A 23,248-nucleotide genomic window follows, 5' to 3' on the forward strand; every position below is an offset into this window, starting at 1 on the left:
GAGCCAGCACTGCTAGAGCAGAAAGTACAAACTGGGGTGCCTTCAGCACACCCCCATATCCCGTGCACTTCCCTCCAAGCAGCATGCTGAGGCTGGACCACGCTATGTGCACTCTCTGTCCACCTCTCCGAGGGCAAAGGACACACATTTTCTCAATGTTTAAGGAAATTTGTAGTTCTCCTGCATGTCCCATTCTCTGCAACAGGACAGGCTGCATTAGTGGGAATGGGTTATTATTGCATAGGGTAGGTAAGACAGGTAACACAACCCAAGTCACTGGGTGGGTTTTTGATGCTTTGGTTGGAAGAAAAATAGTTTAGACTCTTCTCCCCCTGGGGATATCATGCATTTCTGCAGTGTCAGAGTATGGCTGGAAGCAGATGGACTGCAGTGCTGCAAAGGAGTTAAGATATCATTAGCCCAAACACTAGGAATAAACATGAGGAACTTTGCCCAGAAACTGGTTGTGTAAAAAACAAACACCACATCTCCAAAAAAACAACCCAAGAAACCCTGTTTGGCTGGGTAGAGCCAGTGAGCTAGGAGAAGGCCTAAACACACATTTAAACATTTTGGGTTGAAAATCTTTAGGTTAGGGCAACACGTAAGATTTTCTGACTATCAGTACCTCGTTCCATAGTCAGACGGCTCCTATTCTGAAACAAAATATTTGGATAAGGTCCTGTCCCAAGGCTGAGCTGAGATTTTGGGCTTTAGGCTGGGTTATTTCTCCACTTCTCCACCCCCATTTGCTCATCCCTCTTTTGCGGGTCATACAAAACCAGCAGGACAAACCTGGCTCTTGCTGAGATCATCGTCCCGCTGGACTTGCAAAATGTAGCCCGTCTTGCAGCTCACGTTGCACTGGGCACCATCATACCACCCGCCACCGGTGCAGTTCAGCAGCGCGTTCTCAATCTCCAGCTTTTGGCAGTCGGTGGCTTCGCAGGAGTAGTGGACACAGCTGGATGGGAGACAAGAAGTGGCATTTGAATTCAGTTCCTGTAATTCATTGAGAAAGAGAGCTGGTCTGACTGACAATGCCGTCACTTGCCAGGCAGCAGGTAAATGGATCGCACACCGACTGCGGGTCAGCCAAGTGCTCATCACCAACGAGCACACCCTTTAGCTATGTCTTGGGAAGAACTGGGACAGTGGTAACAGTGATGACAATGAAAGCAAATTACGGGTCTTGTGGCAAAAGGGAAGAGCCTGCCAAGTCTGCAGAATTACTTTCTGTTCTGCAATATTCACAGGGAGAAACAACACGAACAACAGCACTGTGGCCCTCCTACTCCTGTACCAACATGCATGTGTCCATCCCATGAGAGCAATCTCCCTCCAAGAGCAGTCCTTATGCCCCATCCAATTTAAAACCTCTGCTGAATTCAGGAGTGCCTGATATTGCTAGTGATAAGTGTGTGTGCATGTGTGTACGTGTGAGGACGGGTTTCTCTTATCTTTGAGAAATTCGATAGCAATCAACACATTCATTTTATTCCACTTCACGAGGAACACCAAACATCAGTTGTGTAGCTGTGTTGATAAGCTCTTATCAAGCTCAGCAGCATGCTGTCATTTCAGATCTCTCCGGCTGCTGTCCTGCCATCCATAAAATGTTTCCCTGGATAGAAACTCACTGCTCTCCCTACAGTGAATTATTCTAACGTTTAGCATAACTTGTAAAAAGAGGTTTTGGTTTTATTTTTGTAGACACAGAGATGTCTAGTAGACACAAAGTCTTTCACCGCTTCTGATGACCGGAGTCAAACATTATAGCACATGGTCAAATGTGAGTGTGGGGACAGTCCCCTAGCTAAAGGGCAATGAAAACGCTGAGAGTCTTACAGCATGTGCAAAGATGTTTTGCTGGATTAGAGGCAAAGTTTCTGGGGCTAAAGATTCCTACAAAGTGATATGCCTCTGCTGAAAGGAAAACTAAATTTAAATTAAATACAGTTAAATTCGGAAGAGGGTCAATCTTGATTTAATTCACCATCGATGTGGGTAGGAAATAACCTGAAACACCAAAAGTTATAGAAGGAAGAGAAAGCAATGCATCAATAAACATATTTTGAAATGGATTTCAAGTAAGATATTCCCGTCTCCTAGAAAAAAAAAAAAGGTTAAAGCCACCAAAAACCCGTCCACCTTAACTAAGCACAGGACTTAGCATGTACCTGATGTTTTGCTGTGTTCAAAGCACTGTGCAGACATTATCTAATTAATTTTCATGACACCCTTGTGAGACACCTGGGCTGGTGTTGTTATTCCCATGTTACTGATCGAGAAGCACATCTGCACATGTCTCTGCCTGGCTGTATATCAGATTAAACGACAGTATTATGTCCTTCTACAACTCATTTCTGTCCCAGACTAGCACTCTAAGGGAAGTGCCCACTGCTTGTAATTTAAGGTTGCTTGTTCAGTGGCAGCCCTTCCCCAGAGCTCAATGGGCTATAAATAACTTCCACATTCAAACAGATCCTTATTTTCTCATCTTGCACAAAATATTGCTGCTGATGGGACGGAGGAAGAAGAATTCTGCCTCTACATTGGCCAACTCAGTGTCATCGTATACAAGTAGCACACTGTCTACCAGCAGTACAACTGAAGAGTGATGCTCATCACAGAGCATGCTTATCCTGCCTACAGTAGGATCCCCCCCATGAAGGGTTTCATGCATGTTTTCCAGTCCCTGCAACTCACAGCCTGACCTACACATTTAAACTGCCATCGATTTCCCTTTTCACTGATCAATAGGCCCATCAACAAGGCAGGGGAAGAACAAGTGGAGGGTATATCCTAGTGCCCAGGTGGTTTCCTCTTGCAGAAAGATATTGAGGGCGAGCAGAAACAATGAATGATGCCACGTTGAATCCTCGCTACACGTCCCAATTCCATCTGCACATGACGGCTCAGCACTATTTCATTCCCCTCCGTTTTTCAGACAGTGAAGCTGCCATATGAGTTCCTTCCATGCCAGCACTCCAGAGACAAGGAAGTTGACTCATTGAGGAAAAAAATGAACACCATTGCCAAGCCATTCTCAGAAGCACATATTGTGAACCTTGACTGCCATTGCAAAACATGAAAAATCTGAAAACTTTTTTTGCGCAAAACATGGAAAAATTAAATAATAGAAGATCTATTTCATTTAATATCTTACGTGAACCAGCGTGCAACACATTGAAGTAGCACTGAATTCAGCCTTGAATGGCTTCAGAGGGAAGGATGAGCCTAGGAAAACCTGTGCAATTTGCACAAAGGGAAATCTGGAGCAACATCACGGCAATAAATGGCATTGCCTTTCATTTCCATCAACGTAAAGGAGAGAAAGAATCCGGTTTCTGGAGTTCAGATCAGGACACCAGATGAACAAGCCTGGGCTTAAAAGTCCTACACAACTGAAACGCCACAGACAAAGGCATTAAGAAACACTTATTGTGATGTTCTTCTTTCTGTTTACAAGTCCCCTTGTGGTCTTCTTAAATGGCCAGGGAACATTTTTAGCCACCCCCTCCAGGCTCCAGATTATGCCTCGGTTAGCAGATCATCTGGGCAGCTCTCTCTGTCTGTAACTCTATATGAATGACTTCAGTGACAAACAATACAACCATTCACTTTTTGTAAAAAAACAACCACTGCCACCAAATGTTTCCAATTTAAATATTTCTGGTTCTCTAGCTACTGGTTCCAATTTGGTATCAGCTACTGTCAGCCATAAATCCCAATGAATTTTGAAGTCACGATCCTGAATTGAGTTCTGCAAATGCAGAATTAAGGAGAAATGAATATCTCCAAGTAGGAAATTTAGACAAAGAACCCATCACATCCATATTACAGAACTGTGGGTTACAGAAGCTCTTGCATGGGTACTGCCACTTAACAGTGGTTAATCATCACATGTTCCAGAAACTATGCATTCCTTGGGACAGAAACAATATGGAGTATCTGAGAATGAAATCACTTCTATAACTTATGTTGCTTCCTGGCATGGGACAGCATATCCCACTTTTCTTGCAATCAAAATTGTGTGACTTCATCAAAACTGCCTACTTGAAGTCTTCCTGACTCCCCAAACGCACCTGGGAATTGCTTGCAAGATTATGAGCTGGTCTGGACAAAAGCTAGGCAAGTGCATGTATCATTAATTGGGATAGATAAGAATCAAGTGCTGGTACCTGGGATATTCTCCAACATTGCTTATTTTACTAGATCCACCTCATGATTCACCTGTTCCTCTTCTTGCTCTAGTAATGTATGATTCCCTAAAACAACATTTTTGCACCAAGCTGAGTGCAAGAAACAGAGAATTTCTTGCACACTTTCCACTGCCTGCACTGTGTTAAAAACATAGATCAAGGCAGACCATTTCAATGATGCAAAAAGCCCTGAGCAGAGTTAGTTTCACATGTAGGCTGAAGTTCTGAGCCAGTTCTTACTTTATTCAAATCCATTCTGCCCATCCCTAATCTAAATGAGCTCAGTCATTAGCCTCTAAATCTTTATTTTGCTGTGCCAATATTGGCCCCAGTTCAGCAAGGCACTTAAATATGTGCTTAACTTCAAAAGCACGGTTAAGTCCCACTGATAGATTTGACTACAGGGGGATGTAAGCAAATAGCTAAGGGCTTTGCTAAATTGGGGTCTTAGTGACACAATTCTAGAAACATTTGTATTTTAACATGTTTATAGAAAATTGTAACAATTAAGTGGAACTCTTCCTTCCTCACATAAAAACAAACCAGCACTTCCTCCTTCGAAAAGCTTACAGCAGCCAAACATTTTTTTTCTTAACCCTGGGGTCAAGCACTTTTCCAAGAACTCATCTTAACACAGTGCCCTAATTATTTGTTTCCTTAGCGACTGCCCTGACACATATATATGCATAGGTGAGCATAAAAGCATACAGCATACACTTGTGGATGAGATGATTCCAACCATTGCCTAGTTTATATCAGAAAAACTTCCTTTTCCTCTGTATAGACCAGCCCAGGCTGCAGATCTGAAGCATCCTTAGGTTTTATTCTACATTATCGTACAAATAACGCATGCACATGTGGCCTTCTGATGGTGTTTCTAACAGATGTATCCTTAGCGTGGGCTTATCCTCTCTGTCTGTAGGGAGGTCTGTAAAGACAAGAGCAGGTTCTCTCTCTCTAATCCACACACAGATGTACCATTTGGAAAAGCAAAGGCTGCCAGTCACATTACTTCTCATAGCTTCAGAAGTAAAAAAGGTATGAACTGCAAACTTGGCAATGAACTTGTCTTATTTGGATTTCAGATGAAATAAATTGGTCTTCTTGCAGTAACAGGAAAACTCAAGAGAAATCTACACAAATCCCTGGGGCAAGGTGGGGACTGGTGAAGCCATGTTGACCATGCCACTGGAAGAAGGATCAGGCCCTTTCCTTTTGCATGCTTGCCCTCAAATCTGGTTCACAAGGGTGACCAAAAGAGTGGGCTCACCACCATTATGGTCCCCTCAGCGACCTCAATACAGTTACTATTGAATCCAACCCCATTAGTGATCCCCAAAAAAATAAATCTAAACTGAGAGGGTCAGGAGTGCACGCAACCCTTGAGATTTACAGAAAACACCTGGTCCAACCCCAGGTGAGCTGTGGGGAAGAAGAGGCAGGGGCAGTGCTCCTGGGGGCACTGGCTCTGCCCTTGGCCCTGGGGGCTCCCAGTGTACCCCACTGCAGGAGCCATCCCAACCACAGGCCCAGAGGAGCCAGCAAGGCCTCAGAGCCCCACGCAGGCTCCCAACGTGGAGGCAGGGCCGGGTGCCGGTCCCCCTTCCAGAGAGTGTGGCGGCAAACAAAGAAATGGCATCGCGTTCCACTTTAATAAAAGCCAAATGATGCCGTTTGCCAATTACCAAAATGGGGCGAAGGTTAAAAACCCATTGAATTATAACACATGTCACGGACCAAAGCTTCTATGATTAACAGTTCTGTGAGAAATTCATTAATTTCACCAGAAGCAGGCTGACAGAGATTGTGCTTAATGACAGAACGCAGGGCAGGGGAAAGGCAGCCAAATCGGTAAAGAGAAAGCTGCATTAACTAACAAAAAAAGAGATGAGGAGACACGTTTTTTCAGTATAAAGAGGAAAAAAAATAACCCGACTTATAAAGGGTGGTTGCATTTGCTGCACTGCTGAAGATTTATCTTCATCATTTCTTGCTGGAGAAGCTGACAGCAGGAGACAAGAAGACAAAGAGAAGAGGCTGGAGTGGGCTCCCTCTCCCTGGGGCTTGTTTGGGGTGGCAAAGGGTGAAAACTCGGAGGCTGGAGCAAGGGCTGGTGATGGCGTGGGGCTGGGGCTGGTGCAGTGCTGGCCTCCCGCAGCTGTGAAACCCCCAGACAGACCCACTTATGCTGTGCTATAGAGAGGCGAAGCCAAAATCTCTCCTGCAGAAGCCTTTTCTCAGCCGTAACAGTGGGTTTATGCCGAGATTTAACAGAACAAAGAAAAGGAAAAGCTTCTCACTGCCACTAACTAGAAAGCACAAGGAGCTGCACAACATGGGGTGTGCACACTGGAGAGATGCAGGCAGAGAGACCCCACTCCTAGGGAAAGGAAGCTTACCTTCTTACAGACACGGAGCTAATGGAGGATTAGAAAGCCAGAAACTCATGAAGTCAACAATTCTGGCAGCTGAACCAGGGTAGTCGGCACCAGGAGGTATGGAGGAGGGGTCCAGTCCTGTGAAATGCCACCCAGGAGCAGCAGCCCTTGACAAGGACTGCCTTGCCAGTGATGGGGCACCCTGAGCACGTTTCCTGATTTCTGAGGAACAACTGTCAAAGGCAGCCCCAGTGCAACAGGTTTTCATGGTGCTCAAGTGACCATGGGGTGGGAAATTATACCTCTGCTTCTGCACACCCAGTTTCACTATCCACTCCACAAGCTAAAGGGAAAAATAGTAAAAGTGTGAAACTAGTGCAAGAGAAGAACTAACTGGGCCACTATATGTGGTCTAAGGATGCAATGTGAAAATAAGTGCGTGTCATTTTTATAGCACATCTCCAGCAGTTAGGTAAACTTTTGCTGAAACAAAAAGAACTTGTTGTCAGCTGCAGCAGAAAAAAACAACAACTGGAAAAATACAACTGGAAAGTACAGAGTATTTTTTTAAACTCTATAAACCTCTTCAGAAGGATGGAATGGATTTTCAAAAGAGCGAACGATGACTGAGGACCTATAAAATTGAATGGGATTTTCACATTCAAGCTCCTTTTTCTCTTTTAAAATATTAACTGTAATATATATTTTAAGAAAGAAGAATGAGTACATGTTTTATTTTCAGTTATTAAGTTGTCCCTAACTCATGGAAGTGATCCATTCACCCTCAAAATAAAAACTGTGCTAACATTTAAGGACTGACATATTTCTTTTCCCTCACATATTTAAAATCTGCACCCTTGCCTAGAAGTGCCTGTATCTGGCTGTAAATCCTCTCCAACCAAAATAATTCTCCTCGAAGAGAGAGAAATAATATCTCTTACAGAGAGAAGCCAAAAAGCAAGCAAAAATATCCATGTTTACCTAAGGAAAATGAAAGCGGTGAAGTTGATGCTTATACATAGGAAGGAAAGTTCCTTTAAAAATTAAATGAATAAAAAAGAAATCATATTAAACAAACACAACCAGCATGAAAAAGGGAGTAGGGAGGGACGGGCAGTGTGGGACTGGTGCTGAGAGTGGGCCTGGTGGGCAGAACACAACTGTGGGAGGCAGGAGAGGACCCAGCTGGACCTGGCTGGGGACAGTGGGGAGCCCTGATGTCCCCAGGGAGCAGGAAGTCCATACCCAGCTTCTGACCTGGTAAGGGTAAATGCAAAAAATCCCTCTCTCTATGTTCCCCCTGGATAAAATTATGAAGGAAAAAGAAGGCAGGTGACAGCAAAGGGACTTGGCATCCGCCTGTTTCCTGGTTGCACAGCCTAACACACAACCTTCTCTGCGCCTTGCATACCCTTAGAGCTGCTTTTATAGAAGAAGACAGCACATGTGGTCACCCAAAATGATCCCACCCCAAGGCCAGTTGGAAATTTTCCTCCCTATAGCACTGTAGTTGATGGAAAAAATCCCACTGATTTCAACTGGCTTTGGATCAGGGCTTTATTTCAGTCTCTAGTTCCTTGACTAACACAGGAAGCTCTATGTTCAATCCAGCATTGCAACCTGCAAGACCTAAAATGTTACTCTGAACGAGCGAGGCTCTGACTCAAGTTTCAGAGAGCAAGAGGCTGAGATGATTCAGTGCATCATGAAAACAAAACACTACCAAAAGAAAAAAAAAAGAAAAAAGCTAAAAAAAAGGAGGCAAATGGCGGGTGATTCTTCAGATTGCTAAAGGTTGGTTTGCTGTGCTGCAGAGGCTTTCTGAAGCTTTGCCTAAGGGGAACACATTTTTTATTAAGGAAATAACTTTCTAAACACAGAGCACTTCTAATTTCATAAGTGAACAAATGGTTCAATTCCTACTGAAAACTTGAGAGGGAGGAATGTGGTCCTGTGTCGGAGCCCTCTCGAGCTCCCTGTTGCTTCTCACCATCTCCTTCCAGTGGGTCTTTCTTGCTCTGTTTCTGTCCCGCTCCTGCACTGGGATTTGGCCAAACTTGCACAACTAGACTTCTCATCTGAAACTTGATCCTGCTGTCTTTGGGCCTCTGAATTTATACAACCTATTGCACAGAACGATCAGACTCCTTGAATCTAGGTCAGAACACACGGACTGGATTGATTTAGCTATAGATATACTCCTTTTTTTTTTATTATTTTCCCTTCCCTCTCCCCCTTCTCACCCTCCCCCCCTTTCCTGGAATAAAAGCAGGTCCTAAAAACATGCCAGAACATTATCAAAAAACCTGACAGCCTGCTTAGGAGGCTGAGCAGAGCTTTGCTGGGATATGCAACTTGTTTTTACTATTGCTGCTGCTATGGTATGACGACTGCTCACAACTTTGAATTCACAGCAGAAAAATAGATGATTCTTTCAGGGGTTTTGCTAAATTCTCCCCTCTTCTTTTCACTGCCTTGCTGAAAGGATCCATGAAGCTGCTGCACCAGAGGCCACAAAAGGTCACAATCTCTGTGGGATGCTGTAAAGCAGAGACTGAGAGGGGTTGGTGGTGATCTATTGATGTGTCTGTAATAACAACAAGAATAAAACGGTAGCCATAAACCTTTCATCCTGGGGGGTCCCACAGAGCTTTTCAGAACGGGGGCCGGATCCAGAGAGGTGCTGAGGGCCCTTCCCCAGCCGTAAAAGCACCACAAGCGCTGGCGGGCAGGCGCCCACAGCGCAGGGCTGAGCACCTTGCAGGACCCCATTGGGGCCCCATCGGGGCACAAGCATCACTTTGTCTCCCCACAAACGCTTCTGTGGGAGGTCCCCATAGCACTTCAGCAGCACAAAGCTGTTTAGATCCAGGCCGACGTGTGAGCGGCTGAAACGCTGCCGCACGGGGGAACGCACAGAGAGTTAACTGGCCCCAATTCCAAGCTTAGGATAAAGGAGGGAGGAGAAAGGAAGAGGAAATAATTCACTAGCAGTATCCTATGCGGGTTAAATGTCCCATCCATCCTGATCAATGAGAACACTGCCGTTTTTTTTTTTTTTTTAAACTGGCAACACAAAGGGGTCAGCAGGGTTCAGCCGCGGTGCCCCTCCTGCCTCCCCTGCAGCCCCGGCGCAGGCGGGCGGCGTGGGGGTGGTGGGTGGCGAGGCAGAAGGAAGCAGGCTGACAGGCTCACCTCTGCTCCGCCGGGCTGTAGGTCTGTCCTCGCTGGCAGCTGCTGATGGTGATGGGGTCGAAGTTGTGGAAGGAACGCAGGGCCACCCCGGAGATGGCCACAAACTGGGAGCTGAAGCTAATGAGGACAGCCTGGGTGTGATAAAAAGGGTGACTGAGGTCATGGATGACGGGGATAATCAGGGGATTGTTCCTGCAGCTCAGGACGTGGACACCTGCCAGAGGAGAGACAAGATCAGAGGAAGGGTCAGACTTAACACAATCGCTTCCCGAGGCCGTGGGCACTTCAGAAGCATTTCACCCATAGGAATGGCCCTATAGAGCTGAAAAGTTATGGTAAGCTGCCTGGAGGGGCTTCCCAAATCGCTCCGGAGAGCTTAGCAGAGAAGTATATCCCTCCAGACAGCTGAAGAAAGGCTGCCATTCTCTCTGCAAGCGCGGCAGGCTCTCAAAGCGGTTTCTTTAGACCACAGCTACATTTCTATTGTGCTCTGTTAAATCAGGAGCAACCATCACGGAGGAAGCGGAGTCGCGCTATTGTGAAACCAGCCTGAGAGGACAGTTGGAGCCTTTATCCCGTGCATCAAATGGTACCGGCAGGCTGGGTGGCTTTGTGCACCACGGGCAGCGCACCAGCGCCTTGTTTGTAGCTGTGCATGTCATTAGCACTCAACATAAAACTTTGTTTTTGCATCAGCTCTACGCCAAATGTGCCCAGTTTTGCTTTTGTTTAAAGGTTTTCAGCCTCGGGGTATCTTGCTCTTTCCTAAAAAGGGTAAAGATGGTACTGGAGAGAGAAAAGAGGGTGATGGACCCTCTAAGGATTTTACAGGTGACCTCATTTGAGAATAAAATTATTGTGGCTAGCGAAAACAAAAGTGTCTCAGGAGGTCAAGGTGCCCAGCATCACCAGCAAGGTGCTGAGGAGACTTCGTAAATCCCCTTTCTTCAGCAGAGAAATGCTCAGTGACACTCAGGGAGAAATTCCCACCTTCAAGTAGAGGCAATGAGAATTCGCAGGGGCCAAATCCATCTCAGGGGTAACTCAAAGGACAGACAGCTGTCGTTTGGCCTCAAAATCCGTTAATTCAGATCCACGGCTGGACTGCTGACTGCAAAGCCCTGCCTCGGCAGCTCCGTGGCACTGCTCCGAGGATCAGCTTGGCTCCAGCTCCGTTCGCTTCGCTGGAGCTCCCCCAGCAACGGCTTTGGCCCAGGCCCTTTGGCTACCCTGATACACTCACGAATTTGAAATAAAACAAATTCTATTTGCATGTTTAACTGGCTCAAGGATCTCTATTATTATTATTTTTTTCCAGTTCAGGTTTCTTGATTCAAAAGGGAAGGAATAAAAAAGTTTTCATTTTTCTCCTTAGAAAGTGATTTCCTGTGAATTAAGACAGACTTCTGACCACTCTCTTTAAACATCCATCTCCCACCCTCTACTTTAAAAAAATCTTGCTGTAATAATATAAAAAAATAAAACAAAAAAGTCAGCCTCTCTTTGTTTTGGTCTTTACCTGACCCTGAAATAACCTCCCTGTCTACTTGCCTCCCACAGGTCTTTTGATATCAGCTCCTTGTGGAACGGTGCACGTTTCTCACTTACAAACAGGTGCAGTTAATACTTGAAATCCCGGGTTCCCAAATTCTTTGGAAGTTTCTGCCTTCTCTGATGGAAAGCCAAAAAAGACCTTATGGTATGAGGCTGTTTATTCACTTCAATTTCATTCCTCGCACTCAGGTGGTGTCCACAACAAAACAGACCTCAGAGCTGCGCTGCAATTGCTGGTGCTTTCTGATCCTGACAAGGTGAACGTGAATGGGGGCTGAACAAGTCAGGTTCATTTAACTAAACTGCCTTCATTAGCAAAAATAAAACAAACAACAACAACCAACTACTTAAGATAGTACAAGAACCCCTGGCAGGGGTGTTAGAGCTTAGTGCTTGCTCCTGTAGCTCTGTATCTACATATTCAGTCCTCAATCCCTCTTGCAAAGCACCCAGCAGCCGAAGCTCCGTATCTACAAATGCTCTGAATTAAGAGTGCTGAGGTGTTTGGCATCCCAACCTCTCCATCTCCCACCAAGACACAAAAGAAGCTTCTCATTATTTTCTGGGAGTCCACATGGGAAAACATTTCTCTGGCTGGGGTGGGAAAAAAGTAATTCTGGATACACTGCGCTTTGCTCATGGGAGTGAGCTTTAACACACCGAGGACCGATCAAGCTTTAAATTATTGCTTCTTCCTTTTGGCCGTACTTTCAGCTAGCCACTGACTTCTGCTTAAGGCTGGCCGACTGTCTACAGTCAGTTCTGCATCCAGTGCATGCCAAAGTTTGCATCTCAGCTGCAGTCTCTAGCTTGCCACGGTGATAATACAAAAACGTCAAATACAACATCTGGGAGAAGGGCTTAATGCTGCACCCGGAACTCAGACAAAACAGTGATCGGGAGCTCAGCCTGAGTGAGAACTGATGGGTACCCTACCTACACCTCTCCTCTGCTCCAGGAAAGCCTCCCCTGAGGAGGTCAGAGGGGCTTTTCCATGATGAAGGCAGCATCTCAGCTGTGAAGATCTGCAGGCGTCGGTTTGAGCCATGCCAAACCCATGTTGCAACTTCGTCCAGGATTTCAAAACCTCGCCCTCAGTTTCCTCTTTGCTCCTCTTTCTTGTTCTCTTTCTCTCATAATCTGTCTGTCTGTCTCTTTGTAAAATGTCGCATTAAGTATTTGTTGGCATGCTCATGACTCCGTCATTTATTTCTCAGAGGGAAAGAGCTATGTGCCACTGTTTTGCAAAAGGAGGAGCATAAGACCAACCCAGGGGCTCTGGCAAACTGGGAGCTATCCTGACTCAACCTGCACAACCGCTCTGAATTTCTCTTTGTTCTCTGACAGCAGACACCATACATACTTTCTTTCTTTTCTTCTACATCCCACGAACATTACGTATTACAGCGGACAGTCATCCAACACTGTCCACTGGTGTGTGTCTCTTCTTCTCATCACTAGGAGGAAGTTCATCTGCATTTGAGCTTGTCAAACTTGCAAAGTTCTGGTAAAACAGAAAGCTGGGTGAGGGGGCTATCTTTCCTTAAAAAAACTGCTTTCAAGACGATGTGGTCAGCTTTCTTCCCAGTGGAAAAAAGGGCAAAGGAAGGCTAGAAAGGAATTATGCAAGCCGTGCCCTGACACAGAGCTGGGAGCTAGGGAGAGATTATTGATCCTGGATCTTAAATGCAGTTGTAACAATGCACTAGACACAATTTTCATGGGTCCAGGTACTTATGCCCAGTGTAGAAACCAAAATGTTCTGTCCCAGGACTTCACCATGACTAGCAGATCCGCGGCCTCTGCCAGGCATATTTGTCTGAGGCAATGAACCCTCCATCCAGCCCACAAGGGCCCTGGTGTTAGACTTCCATCAAACCTGGAATACTCTGTGTGAAAACTTCTGGCCTAGATGAACTGACATTTCTCATGAAGACTTTGTTATCCCAGAAAGAAAAAAAAAATCTCTGAGAGTAATAAAACCATCTCCTTGTAAGGCATCAAAGCATCTTGATGATGATTTTCTTACACTGGACAATGGCACTAGTGAATGGCCTTCTTCATACAGCTGGCTCAGCAGCCATCCCTGGAGCCCCTCCAGGCTTATGGGAGACATTACAATGAAGCTTTAGAAGATGCAGTTTCCAGGCCATTAAATAGCTGTGGAAACCTCCCTGCAAGCAGGACTAGATGTGGCCCCCTCTGACTGGGAAATCCAACCAACTACACCTTGTGAAACAGAAGTGTTTGCTGCTCCAGCTGGTATAGAACAGGGTTAATCTCTCACTCTCCACTACCAACAATTCATCTGTATCACTGTAAATGTCTCTCCAGGGGGGTTCTCTGCACGAAGCACTGAAATAGCCTTATTCTAATGGCTAAAGAGGAACTAAACACTTCTGAAAACAGCGAACAGGTGTGGAGAAATGTCTGGGAAAAATGATGCATCCTTTTCAACAGACTCCAGTCAAACTAAGGTCTTGGACAATTAAGCAAGCACTTTTTCTGTCTGATCCTGGAAAAACTAAGCAGGAGTATTGGTCACAGTTTGTGAATAGGGGTACCGTTAAACAAGCAATAAAAAAGGGTGTGAATAAAATAGTCTTACCAAGATCATGGCTTTGCTCTTTGGTGTCAAACAGCTGCACACCAATAGTCTCCTGCTTCTGATCCAGGTAGTAGGTGCCATCAGTGACCAAGTGAACGAGGACTGCCGCAGCTACCATTGGCTGGGAAAAATAAGCCTGGGAAAACAAAAGCCACATAGAGGTTAGGGTGAAGAACTGTGCTGCACTTAAAAAAAATGTAAGAGCAGGGCTTTTAAAGTATCATTTCCTATCTCGAGTCACATACGAATCTTCTCTTCCATTCTCTCCTACATAAACTAGAGAAAATTCGAGTTAAACAGCCTTGCAGCTGGAGCTGGAGCCTCTAAGAAACTCAACAGACCTGCTACAGAATGGGACTTCTCCACTTACTCTCTAGATCATGTTTAGAGACTGTTTTGCTATTTTGCACTAACCATACTTCAAAGAAAGGAGCCTCCTGGCCCTGGGAAGGCTGTCCAATGATATTTCACCTATTGGAGAAACTTTGTACATGCAGGCAAAGAGGAGACTTCTGAACAACATGTGTGTTTCTTACCTTCAGCCAGAAAATGGTCTGTGTCATGTGGGAGTACTGGAAGTTGGCTGTGCAGGGATACCAGGCATACTGAGAGACGCCATCGTTCAAGTCAATCACCTTCGTTCGACACGTCTGAGGGAGAAAAAAGAAACATCAAGACAGATGTAGATGACAGCAAGAAAAGAGTATGGCTGTTAAAAGTGGGTAAAAAACTCCAGGTGCACTACTAAAATAAAATAATACATGCTAATGACATTTCTAAACACCATGAGATTATTCAAAAGTGAAGTTTCCAGGTCTTCCACCTCAATGAGAAAAACTGAACCATAAAAAGGAGCAAAAGACTCACAGCAGTCAGATGGCAGCCAACAATTTCCTCTTAATTTGGTACAACAAGGGCTTTGACAGCATTCAGCCCAACTGTGCTCCCACCCAAACGGACCGCAGCTCTTCCCACTGGAGTCGAAGTGACGATCACTTTTGAACATGCCAGCTCAAAGCACAGACAGTCTGCAGATGCTCTCCACAGTACTCAAGCAATGTCCTATTTAAACCTGCGTATTACTGTAACCCCAGGGAAGCCACAGATGGCCATATAAACTTGGAAATAAACGTAGCCAGGAAAGTCCTGTCTGTACAACCCAATTTAAGCAAACTTGTTTCTCGTTTTGTTAACTAGTTTCTGTAATTTGAATCATCTTCTTCCTACATCTACAGCACTTTCCATGGCAGGCGGCAATGGAATTATAAGCAAACTTCTCTTTTCAGTAAAGAACAAGCAGATGAATCCCAAATGCTGGCAGAGATGAAAAGCCCAAATTGAGAATGCCTGAATTTAAGTACCACGGAGTCTTGCAGGGCCATCACTATGTGAAAACAAAGCTGCAAGAAATGGTAGGATTTACCCTGAAACCGCAAAGCTCAGTGAAGCTGCTTCAAAAAAAGGCAAATGCATGACTATAGCCTTCAATCCATGAGGAAGAACAAGAAAGGCAATGTCCACAACCCAAAAGGCTCCAGCTACACTAGAAGGATGCTTCCAGCTGAGGCTTTCAGAGCATCTGAAGAGTACCTGTTAAGATCCACAACACTTTGGTAACTCAGTGGCATGGAGGGAAAGGGAATTCCTCGTGGTCGTGACGCATATTGGCAAAGAAGCTCTGAATGTAACCCAAGAGAGCAAACCTCCTCCAGCGGTTGTGCTAACCATGAGACCAGCCCACAGGGGAGCCCAGGGCTGATCACACAGACCACTTGCGTTAGGTGCTAAGTGAAGCCATATACTTTTGGGGACGTTATTAGATTTCTTTCCAAGACTGCAGAATAAACTGAGCAATCTGATGGTGATGGGCTGTCAGTACAGCTGCTCCCATAAGCAATTTCCCTCATTATTTAAACAAAAAGAAAACACTGAAGTGAAACAAGAGAATTAACGGAGGTGCTTTTAATCGGTCAAAATCCTATGCCCACTTGGTAACCGTGCGGGGAACTGCCCTCTTGGTCTCAGCAGGCAAAGTCAGGGCAATGCAAAGAGAGCCCAGGATGCCTCAGAACAAGAAACCAGATTGGCCAAAAGTGAGGTAATCACTTCTATAATCTGAGTCCCTCAAGATCCAGCACAGAGGAATCTATGGGCAAAACATAAATCAGCTTTAATGGGCTGGAAGAAGATTTTTAGTTTATTTATTTTTTAAAACAACTGGGACCGAGCTTCATTGAGGCTAGCCAGTGGATAGTGTTACATTTTACAGCAGAGCAAAGCTTTACATAAACTATCTTTGGCATTTGAAATCCAGTCCAGCAATTCGACATGTACTATTTCGCAATTCTCCCTTCTTGCATTTTCAGCAGCCTGTCTCTTGTTGGGAGCATGGTTTTTATTTTAATACCTCTCCAGCTAGGGAATTTATCTTACCCACATCTGCAATTTATATGGTCAGAGAGCTCTTTGACATGAACAAAGGTCTCATTACTTTTATATGATTTTGTTCTTATTCTTATATCTCCTCCTGCTCTATTGCTCCACAAAGGTGGTTGAAAGAAACAAGATTCCTGACAGTCGGTGCGTTTTAAGTGCCACATAATGGATGAGTGAAAACCCGTATTAAAAACTCACCCAGACCTTCACCAAAAGCTTGAATGAAACCCAAAATAAACCCCTGCTGAGGTGGGCTGGAAATCTCTGATAACTTTTAAATGCCTTGTTTGATTTGTGTGTGTGTGTGTGAACTCTTGCACGTTCTGGTTCTGCCTCAGACCATTAGCAAAAATTTTAGCGTTGCATAAAGAGCCTGTGTTCAAGACTTGTGCAGTCGAGTTGTGCAGGCTTGGTAGAATGGTCTGGTTTCAGCAGGTTAGATAAGCTTCCTCCTGCTGAAGCTGATCCACTGCAGCTCAGACAAGGAAATCAAAATAGCGTCAAGGTAAAACGATCTTTTATGGGAAGAGTGCGTTTGAGAAGTATGTAGAAAGTCTACCAGGTGACATTAGGAGTGACTATGAGAGCCTCTTCTACACTAGATGCTATCCATCCAGTCTAGCTGGTGCAAAAACTTTCTCTGAGATTTTTTAATAACAACTTGATCGGATAAATGGTCCCAATAACCTACAGATTCCACCACCTCAACAGTCTCAAAGACTCGTGGCAAATGCATCACCTTCTCAATTCTAACCAGTTATTGAGTGCCACTCAACAACTGCAACGCCTGAGAATGACTTGCTAGGAAAGCAAGAGGTCTTTCATGCCTCTGCCTCCAAGGCATCTCTGGCAGATGTCAGCTGTGTGAGGGCACCTGGGGATGCAATAGCAATTATTACAATTGAGCAGTACAGGACAGCTGTGTTCAGAGGGAAGAGGAGGACACACACAAGAAAGGAACACCAGGGCACAAAAATATTAGAAAATGGCAACTAAATGCATTCCGATGGCCTGGAAGACAGAGCATCACCTCTCCTCACGGCTACAAATTCATGCTTATGAGAAATAAATTATTTCCTTAACTTCCTCCTGTTCGCTATAATGACGTAAAACAGCAGCTAAAGCACCTGACAGCTGCGGAGGGAAGAAGGGATAGCTGTACTTTTCATTTCAGGGTGTTACCAAACGCTAAAGTATTTGCTTTGAAGAATGATGGAATCAGGCAGGAGTTGAAACTTCACTCACTGGGGCTTGTCCAGGTTCTCAGTCCCACACAGCAGCTAGGAGCCATAGGAGCCTAATATCTGTTCCAAAGTATTTGGGGACTATTTGTGTCTACTTACTGGAAGCCCATGTCATACTCCTCCCTAGAAAGCTGCTTTCAATTACAAAAGCTCATGTCTGTTCCTCTCAGAGGTTCTAATCCAGCTCGTCTCCCACCCACACATTTTGTACACAAACACTGAGAGACAGAATGAGCATGGCCAGAGAGCACTGTGGGATCTTCCCACAAGAGGGAATGCCTGGAGGATTCCCTTTGACTGATTTATACAGCCTCTTGTCAATCACAGGGACAACATGTTCTTCAAACCGCCTCTCCTGTTTTCCTTCTCTTACTCAAGGGGACCAAGGAATGTGTCAGCAGGAAGGGAAAAGTGATATATCAGGAGCGCTTAGTTCATTGCCACATCTAACACACATTTACAATTGCACTCAGCTCCATTTCCTCATAACATTTTCCTTTCAGGTAACATGGGAAAATTTGCTGACGAACAAATTTTGTAAGGCTTCCTTGTGAATGTCACCCAGCCATCCCTTGAGCAGCAGCTCTGCGCAGGTAAATCACAGGCAGCATCACAATATGTTCCACGGCCAGCCCCTACCATGCCAGAAGCGACGGTGGCTGCCTTTGACTTCATGCACTGTTGTGTTGAGTTGATGGGTCCCTGTTGCCAGCAAACTACATGTGAGGGGTGGCTCATCATGAGGACTGGGCACTGGACAAGCTCTCAACACAATTGTGTCCAGTGCATGGCCCCATTACAGCCCAAATTGGCTTCTCCAGTCCTAGGCCACTGTCAGTAAGGTGAGCATGATACTGCCCCACGTCACAAACGTATCTTGAGGGTAAATGCTGGCAGTCACACAAAGGTGCACAGAACTTAGACGGAGATGGGACAAATAAGCACAAGCTCATGTGAAGGCCATGTGTTCCCACAGGAGTGGGTGAAATATGCAGAGATGACACCCAGCTCTGTCCTTCCCACTGAGAGAGCACAGCCAGCCACCACAGGCTTTGCACACGCTGGTGCTTCTCATCTCTCACGTTCCTCTATCCAAATAATCCTAAATGCAGACAGGCAAAGCTGCTATTCAAAGCAGGCTGCTGCCCTGCTCAGCTCTGGCATACGGCTGACTCTGCGGCTGGAGTGGACGTGCCTGTCTGCGTGCCCACAGGCACCTGGAAACAGAGCGGATCTGCAGCATGCAGAGCTGTCTGCTCCCCAAATCCCATCTGTTCCCCCATGGCGGGGCTTCCTCCAGACCATGTCTTCAAGCTAAGTACGGCTCTGAGGGCCATCGCAAGTGCTGGTCTGTCAGAGAGCAGGGAGCAACCCCCTTCTGGAGACAGAGCGGGGAGTGGATATTGTGTCCCAGACAATAGAAACATAGATTCACAGAATCATTAAGGTTGGGAAAGACCTCCAAGATCATCTGGTCAACCATCACCCTACTACCACTGTCACCCCCTAAACCATATCCCTAAGCACCATGTCCAACCTTTCCTTGAACACTCCCAGGGACAGTGACTCCACCACCTCCCTGGGCAACCCGTCCCAATGCCTGACTGCTCTTTCCCTAATTTCCAACCTGAACCTCCCCTGGCACAACTTGAGGCCATTCCCTCTAATCCCATCACTAGTTATCTGTGAGAAGAGGCCAGGCCCTGGCTTCCCACCCCTCTGCAGTTGCAGAGAGCAATGAGGTCTCCCCTGAGCCTCCTCTTCTCCAGACCAAACACCCCCAGTTCCCTCAGCCGCTCCTCACAGGACTTGTGCTCCAGGCCCTTCACCAGCTTCATTGCCCTTCTCTGGACACACTCTAGGGCCTCAGTGTCCTTCTTGTAGTGAGGAGCCCAGAACTGAACACAGTACTCGAGGTGCGGCCTCACCAGAGCCGAGCACAGGGGGACGATCACCCTCCAGTCCTGCTGGCTGCACTATTCCTGATACAGGCCAGGATGCCATTGGCCTTCTTGCCCACCTGGGCACACTGCCTCTCCCCTCCTCTTACTGGGGACTTGGTCCCGTTCACAAAACAGCAACCTCAAAACAAGCAGGAGCAGGATCCATTGGTGAAACCCACAGCACCACAGATTTGTGGTGCACACAACATCCTGCATGAGGTTGTACAGGTGCATGGAAATATTCACACACTGGTATGAGACCTATGGGGGCACAAACGGGACATTCTGTTTGAAGATCCAGCTAAAGAACAGATTCCTACTATAATAATGAATCCTAATTAACCTACAATTTTTAGCTGGCTGTTCTGCAGAACATTATTTATATGTAACTCAAGATATACCAGAGAATTCCAACCATGACATATGCATCATTTTAACATATCCCTTACAAATGAAAAGCTTCTCTCTCCACTGCCAGACATGGGGATGGACCACTACCCAATATTCTTAAATATTCTTGCATCCTAAGGTAAATTTACCCAAGGATGAGAAGCTCCAGTGCAGTTGCTAAATATCAGAAAGGTTCCTGCCTGTTTATTGCCCAATATTATAAGGCAGCTTGACTGCCACATGGACACCACCCAGTTTGCCTACTGCAGCACAGACCTCCAATCTGTTCTGAAAGCTGTTGCACTGTTCTTCTCATTTAGGCTGGGAATTGGGTTGGAGTTACAGAAAAAAATGAATTTGCCCATATTACTGAGCAGTGAACCATTAAAAAGGCCACCATTTGTGTTTCAACAAACACCTCGAAAATCAGCCAATTTCTAAGACCATTTCAAACTTCAGGAGGCCGCAGAGCTCAGATGGAAATGGTAAACAACAGCCTTAGTTAAGGGACATCATAAATTTTGCTCAAGGTTTTCTTCTAGGTTCTGGTCAGAAATGCTGTAGGAATAGCCTCTTTGCTAGTGCTCTGGATCTGGTATTTCAGAGTTCTGGATTTGTCCTGTCAGAAGATTTGAGTCAATAGCTGATGACTAACTTAGAAAATCAGGTCATTCTGTGTTGGCCTCTTACATTTAAGGAAAACATTCAAAGTTACCTTTTCCAAACTCATCCATATTTTCTCTGTGCTTTAGCCAAATTTACAACACTCCATTGTTGTAAAAACAAAATGAGAAAGAAATCCAAAGCCGAGATTCATCAGTACATGTTATAAGCATAAGATGATGGAACTGATGTCCTCCCTTTTTCAATAGCCTTCTTACCTTTTAATCTGCTTCGTCTTCCTCAACAGCAACTCTCCCTTTCATCTGATGCTCATAAACTGCAGCTTCTACTCCAAACCTCTCTATATCCTCTGTGTCTGATTTGTTTGCAGTGAAATAATTTTTCAGTAGAGGTGCTTTTAAGGGGCAAGGAATGCATTTGAAAACACAGTTTTACTAAGTTTTGTGCTTTGTCTGTTTTTGCCTGTTTTCCTTGGGGTACTTAAAGGTCTGAAGGCAAAAGATGAAAAAGTACAGCACGGTTGCTTTTCTCCAGGACAAAAACATCCAGACAGGTGAGCAACAGAAAAGCGTTGTCAACTGGAAGCTGATAAAACTCCTGGGGTAACACACTAATGCTATATTACTCCCAGACTCAGTTGGCTCAGAAGTAAGAGGAAATCTCATCTGTCAATTTTACCTGTGTAATGAAGAACAGGATTTGGCTGTAGGATTGGGAAGCAGATTACGTCTGCTGCAGGATGAAGTAAAGCCCCATTCCCAGTTGCTGTGTCCAGCCTCAGCACAGCCCCTTCCCATTTGAATCTGGAGTAGCTGATGGTGTCTGCAACTTGCAGACCTGGCATTCAATTAGCCTGCTACTATGTTTTTCTCAGCAAAGAACCATAACTTTCAGCTAAAACTTTGGCTGGATTTTTTATTAATTGAAAAGCGACCTTTCAGTGTGTGAAAATACCAAAGCTGATATGATGCTGGCATCACTAGTTTGCTTGCAGTGTGACACGATGATAAATGCCTCTACTCATACTGTAAAAATTATAGTGTATATTTCCAGAGAAATTTCCAGGGGTAGAGTAGTGGATGTGATGTAACACAGGGCTATGGTACAGAAATGAGTAGGAGTTGCAAAGACTATTTTTTTTTGTCATATAAATGGACTTAATTTCAGGAAAGCGAGTGAGAGCTACAGGGATGCTACATTAGATGATGGCCCAGATTGCATGTGTATCCAATGTGTGTTATTAACTTTAGCTTTCTCAGAAATGCAGTTATTTCACTTCCAAAGACTCTGTATGAACAATATATTTCAATTTTTAAATCATGCAGACCTGCACTCTTTGAGCTTTCCTTTGAATTTCTGTTATCTCCAAATTCAAAGCAAGCTTCATTTAAAATGAGTGAGTTAAAATCAAAATCACATAATACCATAAACTTCACATGGTATACCCCAAAAAACCTGTAAATCAGTTCTGACTGGCCCTATCCCAAACCCACACTGGCTTTGACATCCAGCCAGGTGTAATCAAAATATCTAGGATGCTAGCTGGACCTGTGGAAAAAACAATATGGAGTTTTAATTTTACGGCAAAACCCTAACCAGATGATTTTCACATGGTTCAAAGGATCGTCCCAAAGACGTCAGTTGAGCTTGGGCCAGAAGCTATACAACAAGAGTGAGAGAAGAAGAAATACTTGTGGTAACGGCATTTAATAATCGACTCATCTTTTGCACAAGCCCACAAGTACATGCTACTATCTGGGGCTCACGAGGGCAATTTGCACTTGCTGCCGCTTCCCTTGCCATTCAGCCATGCACACTGAGCGGTTGTGAAGACAAGCGATGGCTCAAGGTCCAAAGCAGACAGTGCAGGGTCTTATACAAAGCACATGAAAACGTAACCGAGCAATTTGCCTCCCATGTGCTGCTGTTTGTTTGTATCAGAGGTTTCCTTTCCTTCAGTACAGCAGCCTGACATACAGGTGCTGCTCTCCAACAACAGCATCTTCCCCCCAGCACTGCCAGGAGTTCACCAAGAAGGGCTATTTCTTTGAATTAGCCCCAGATTGCATTCTTCTGTTACATTCAAACTTACAAATACATCTACTGTTAGAAATAGCAGCCAAATGCAACCTGCTAGACAGACAGCACGAAGAAACAGCTCCCAAACGAGACCTCAAACCTCCAGTTTGCAAACATCACTCTCATTAAAGCTAAAAGACATTTCCAACCTGCAGCAAAAGCTCCTGTCTACAGCTTCCACATTGCTGCTCACCAAAGTGTGAAGGCATTATAGACTGATAAGTGCTTTAGCAGACTGTATATCCATCCACTGGAGAGCGAGGTTAAACAAATACAGTAGCCAGAACATTATTGTTGGCTGCACACTCGGGTTCCCGAACTGCCTGTCTCTAACTTGAACCAGCTAGGTCCACTACAGCAAAGCTCGCACATATCTGCGGGCCAAGGCTGGCCGTGGGGGGGCTGCGGCAAAGGAAAACAATCCCATTCCATAAGCTTTTGCCACTGATGAGTAGAGCAAAGGCTTTTTTTCTTTTCTATTTTTTTTTTTCCCTTTGACTGGAGCTTTTCGTTTGGGAGCAGCTGGCACCAGGAAATCAAGCTGTCAAAGGCAGAATGTGTGCCACATATTGGGAGGATCTTAAGTGTATTT

At 45.1% G+C, this 23,248-nt stretch overlaps 1 protein-coding gene across 6 annotated transcripts in view; it reads right to left on the bottom strand.

Moving 5' to 3' along the window:
- PAPPA (pappalysin 1) overlaps positions 1–23,248 on the bottom strand; it is a 361,581-nt gene that overhangs the window by 41,895 nt on the left and 296,438 nt on the right. For all 6 annotated transcript variants that reach the window (XM_084494331.1, XM_084494334.1, XM_084494332.1 and 3 more), the window contains 4 exons: positions 14,477–14,590; positions 13,941–14,076; positions 9,779–9,992; positions 796–964 (listed from right to left, as the gene is read on the bottom strand). In XM_084494331.1, the coding sequence (XP_084350457.1) occupies positions 796–964; positions 9,779–9,992; positions 13,941–14,076; positions 14,477–14,590 (633 nt within the window). The remainder of the gene's footprint in view (positions 1–795; positions 965–9,778; positions 9,993–13,940; positions 14,077–14,476; positions 14,591–23,248) is intronic.

The sequence above is a fragment of the Aythya ferina genome, assembly GCF_964211825.1.
Source record: "Aythya ferina genome assembly, chromosome: 20".
In the NCBI taxonomy this organism is placed as follows: domain Eukaryota; kingdom Metazoa; phylum Chordata; class Aves; order Anseriformes; family Anatidae; genus Aythya; species Aythya ferina.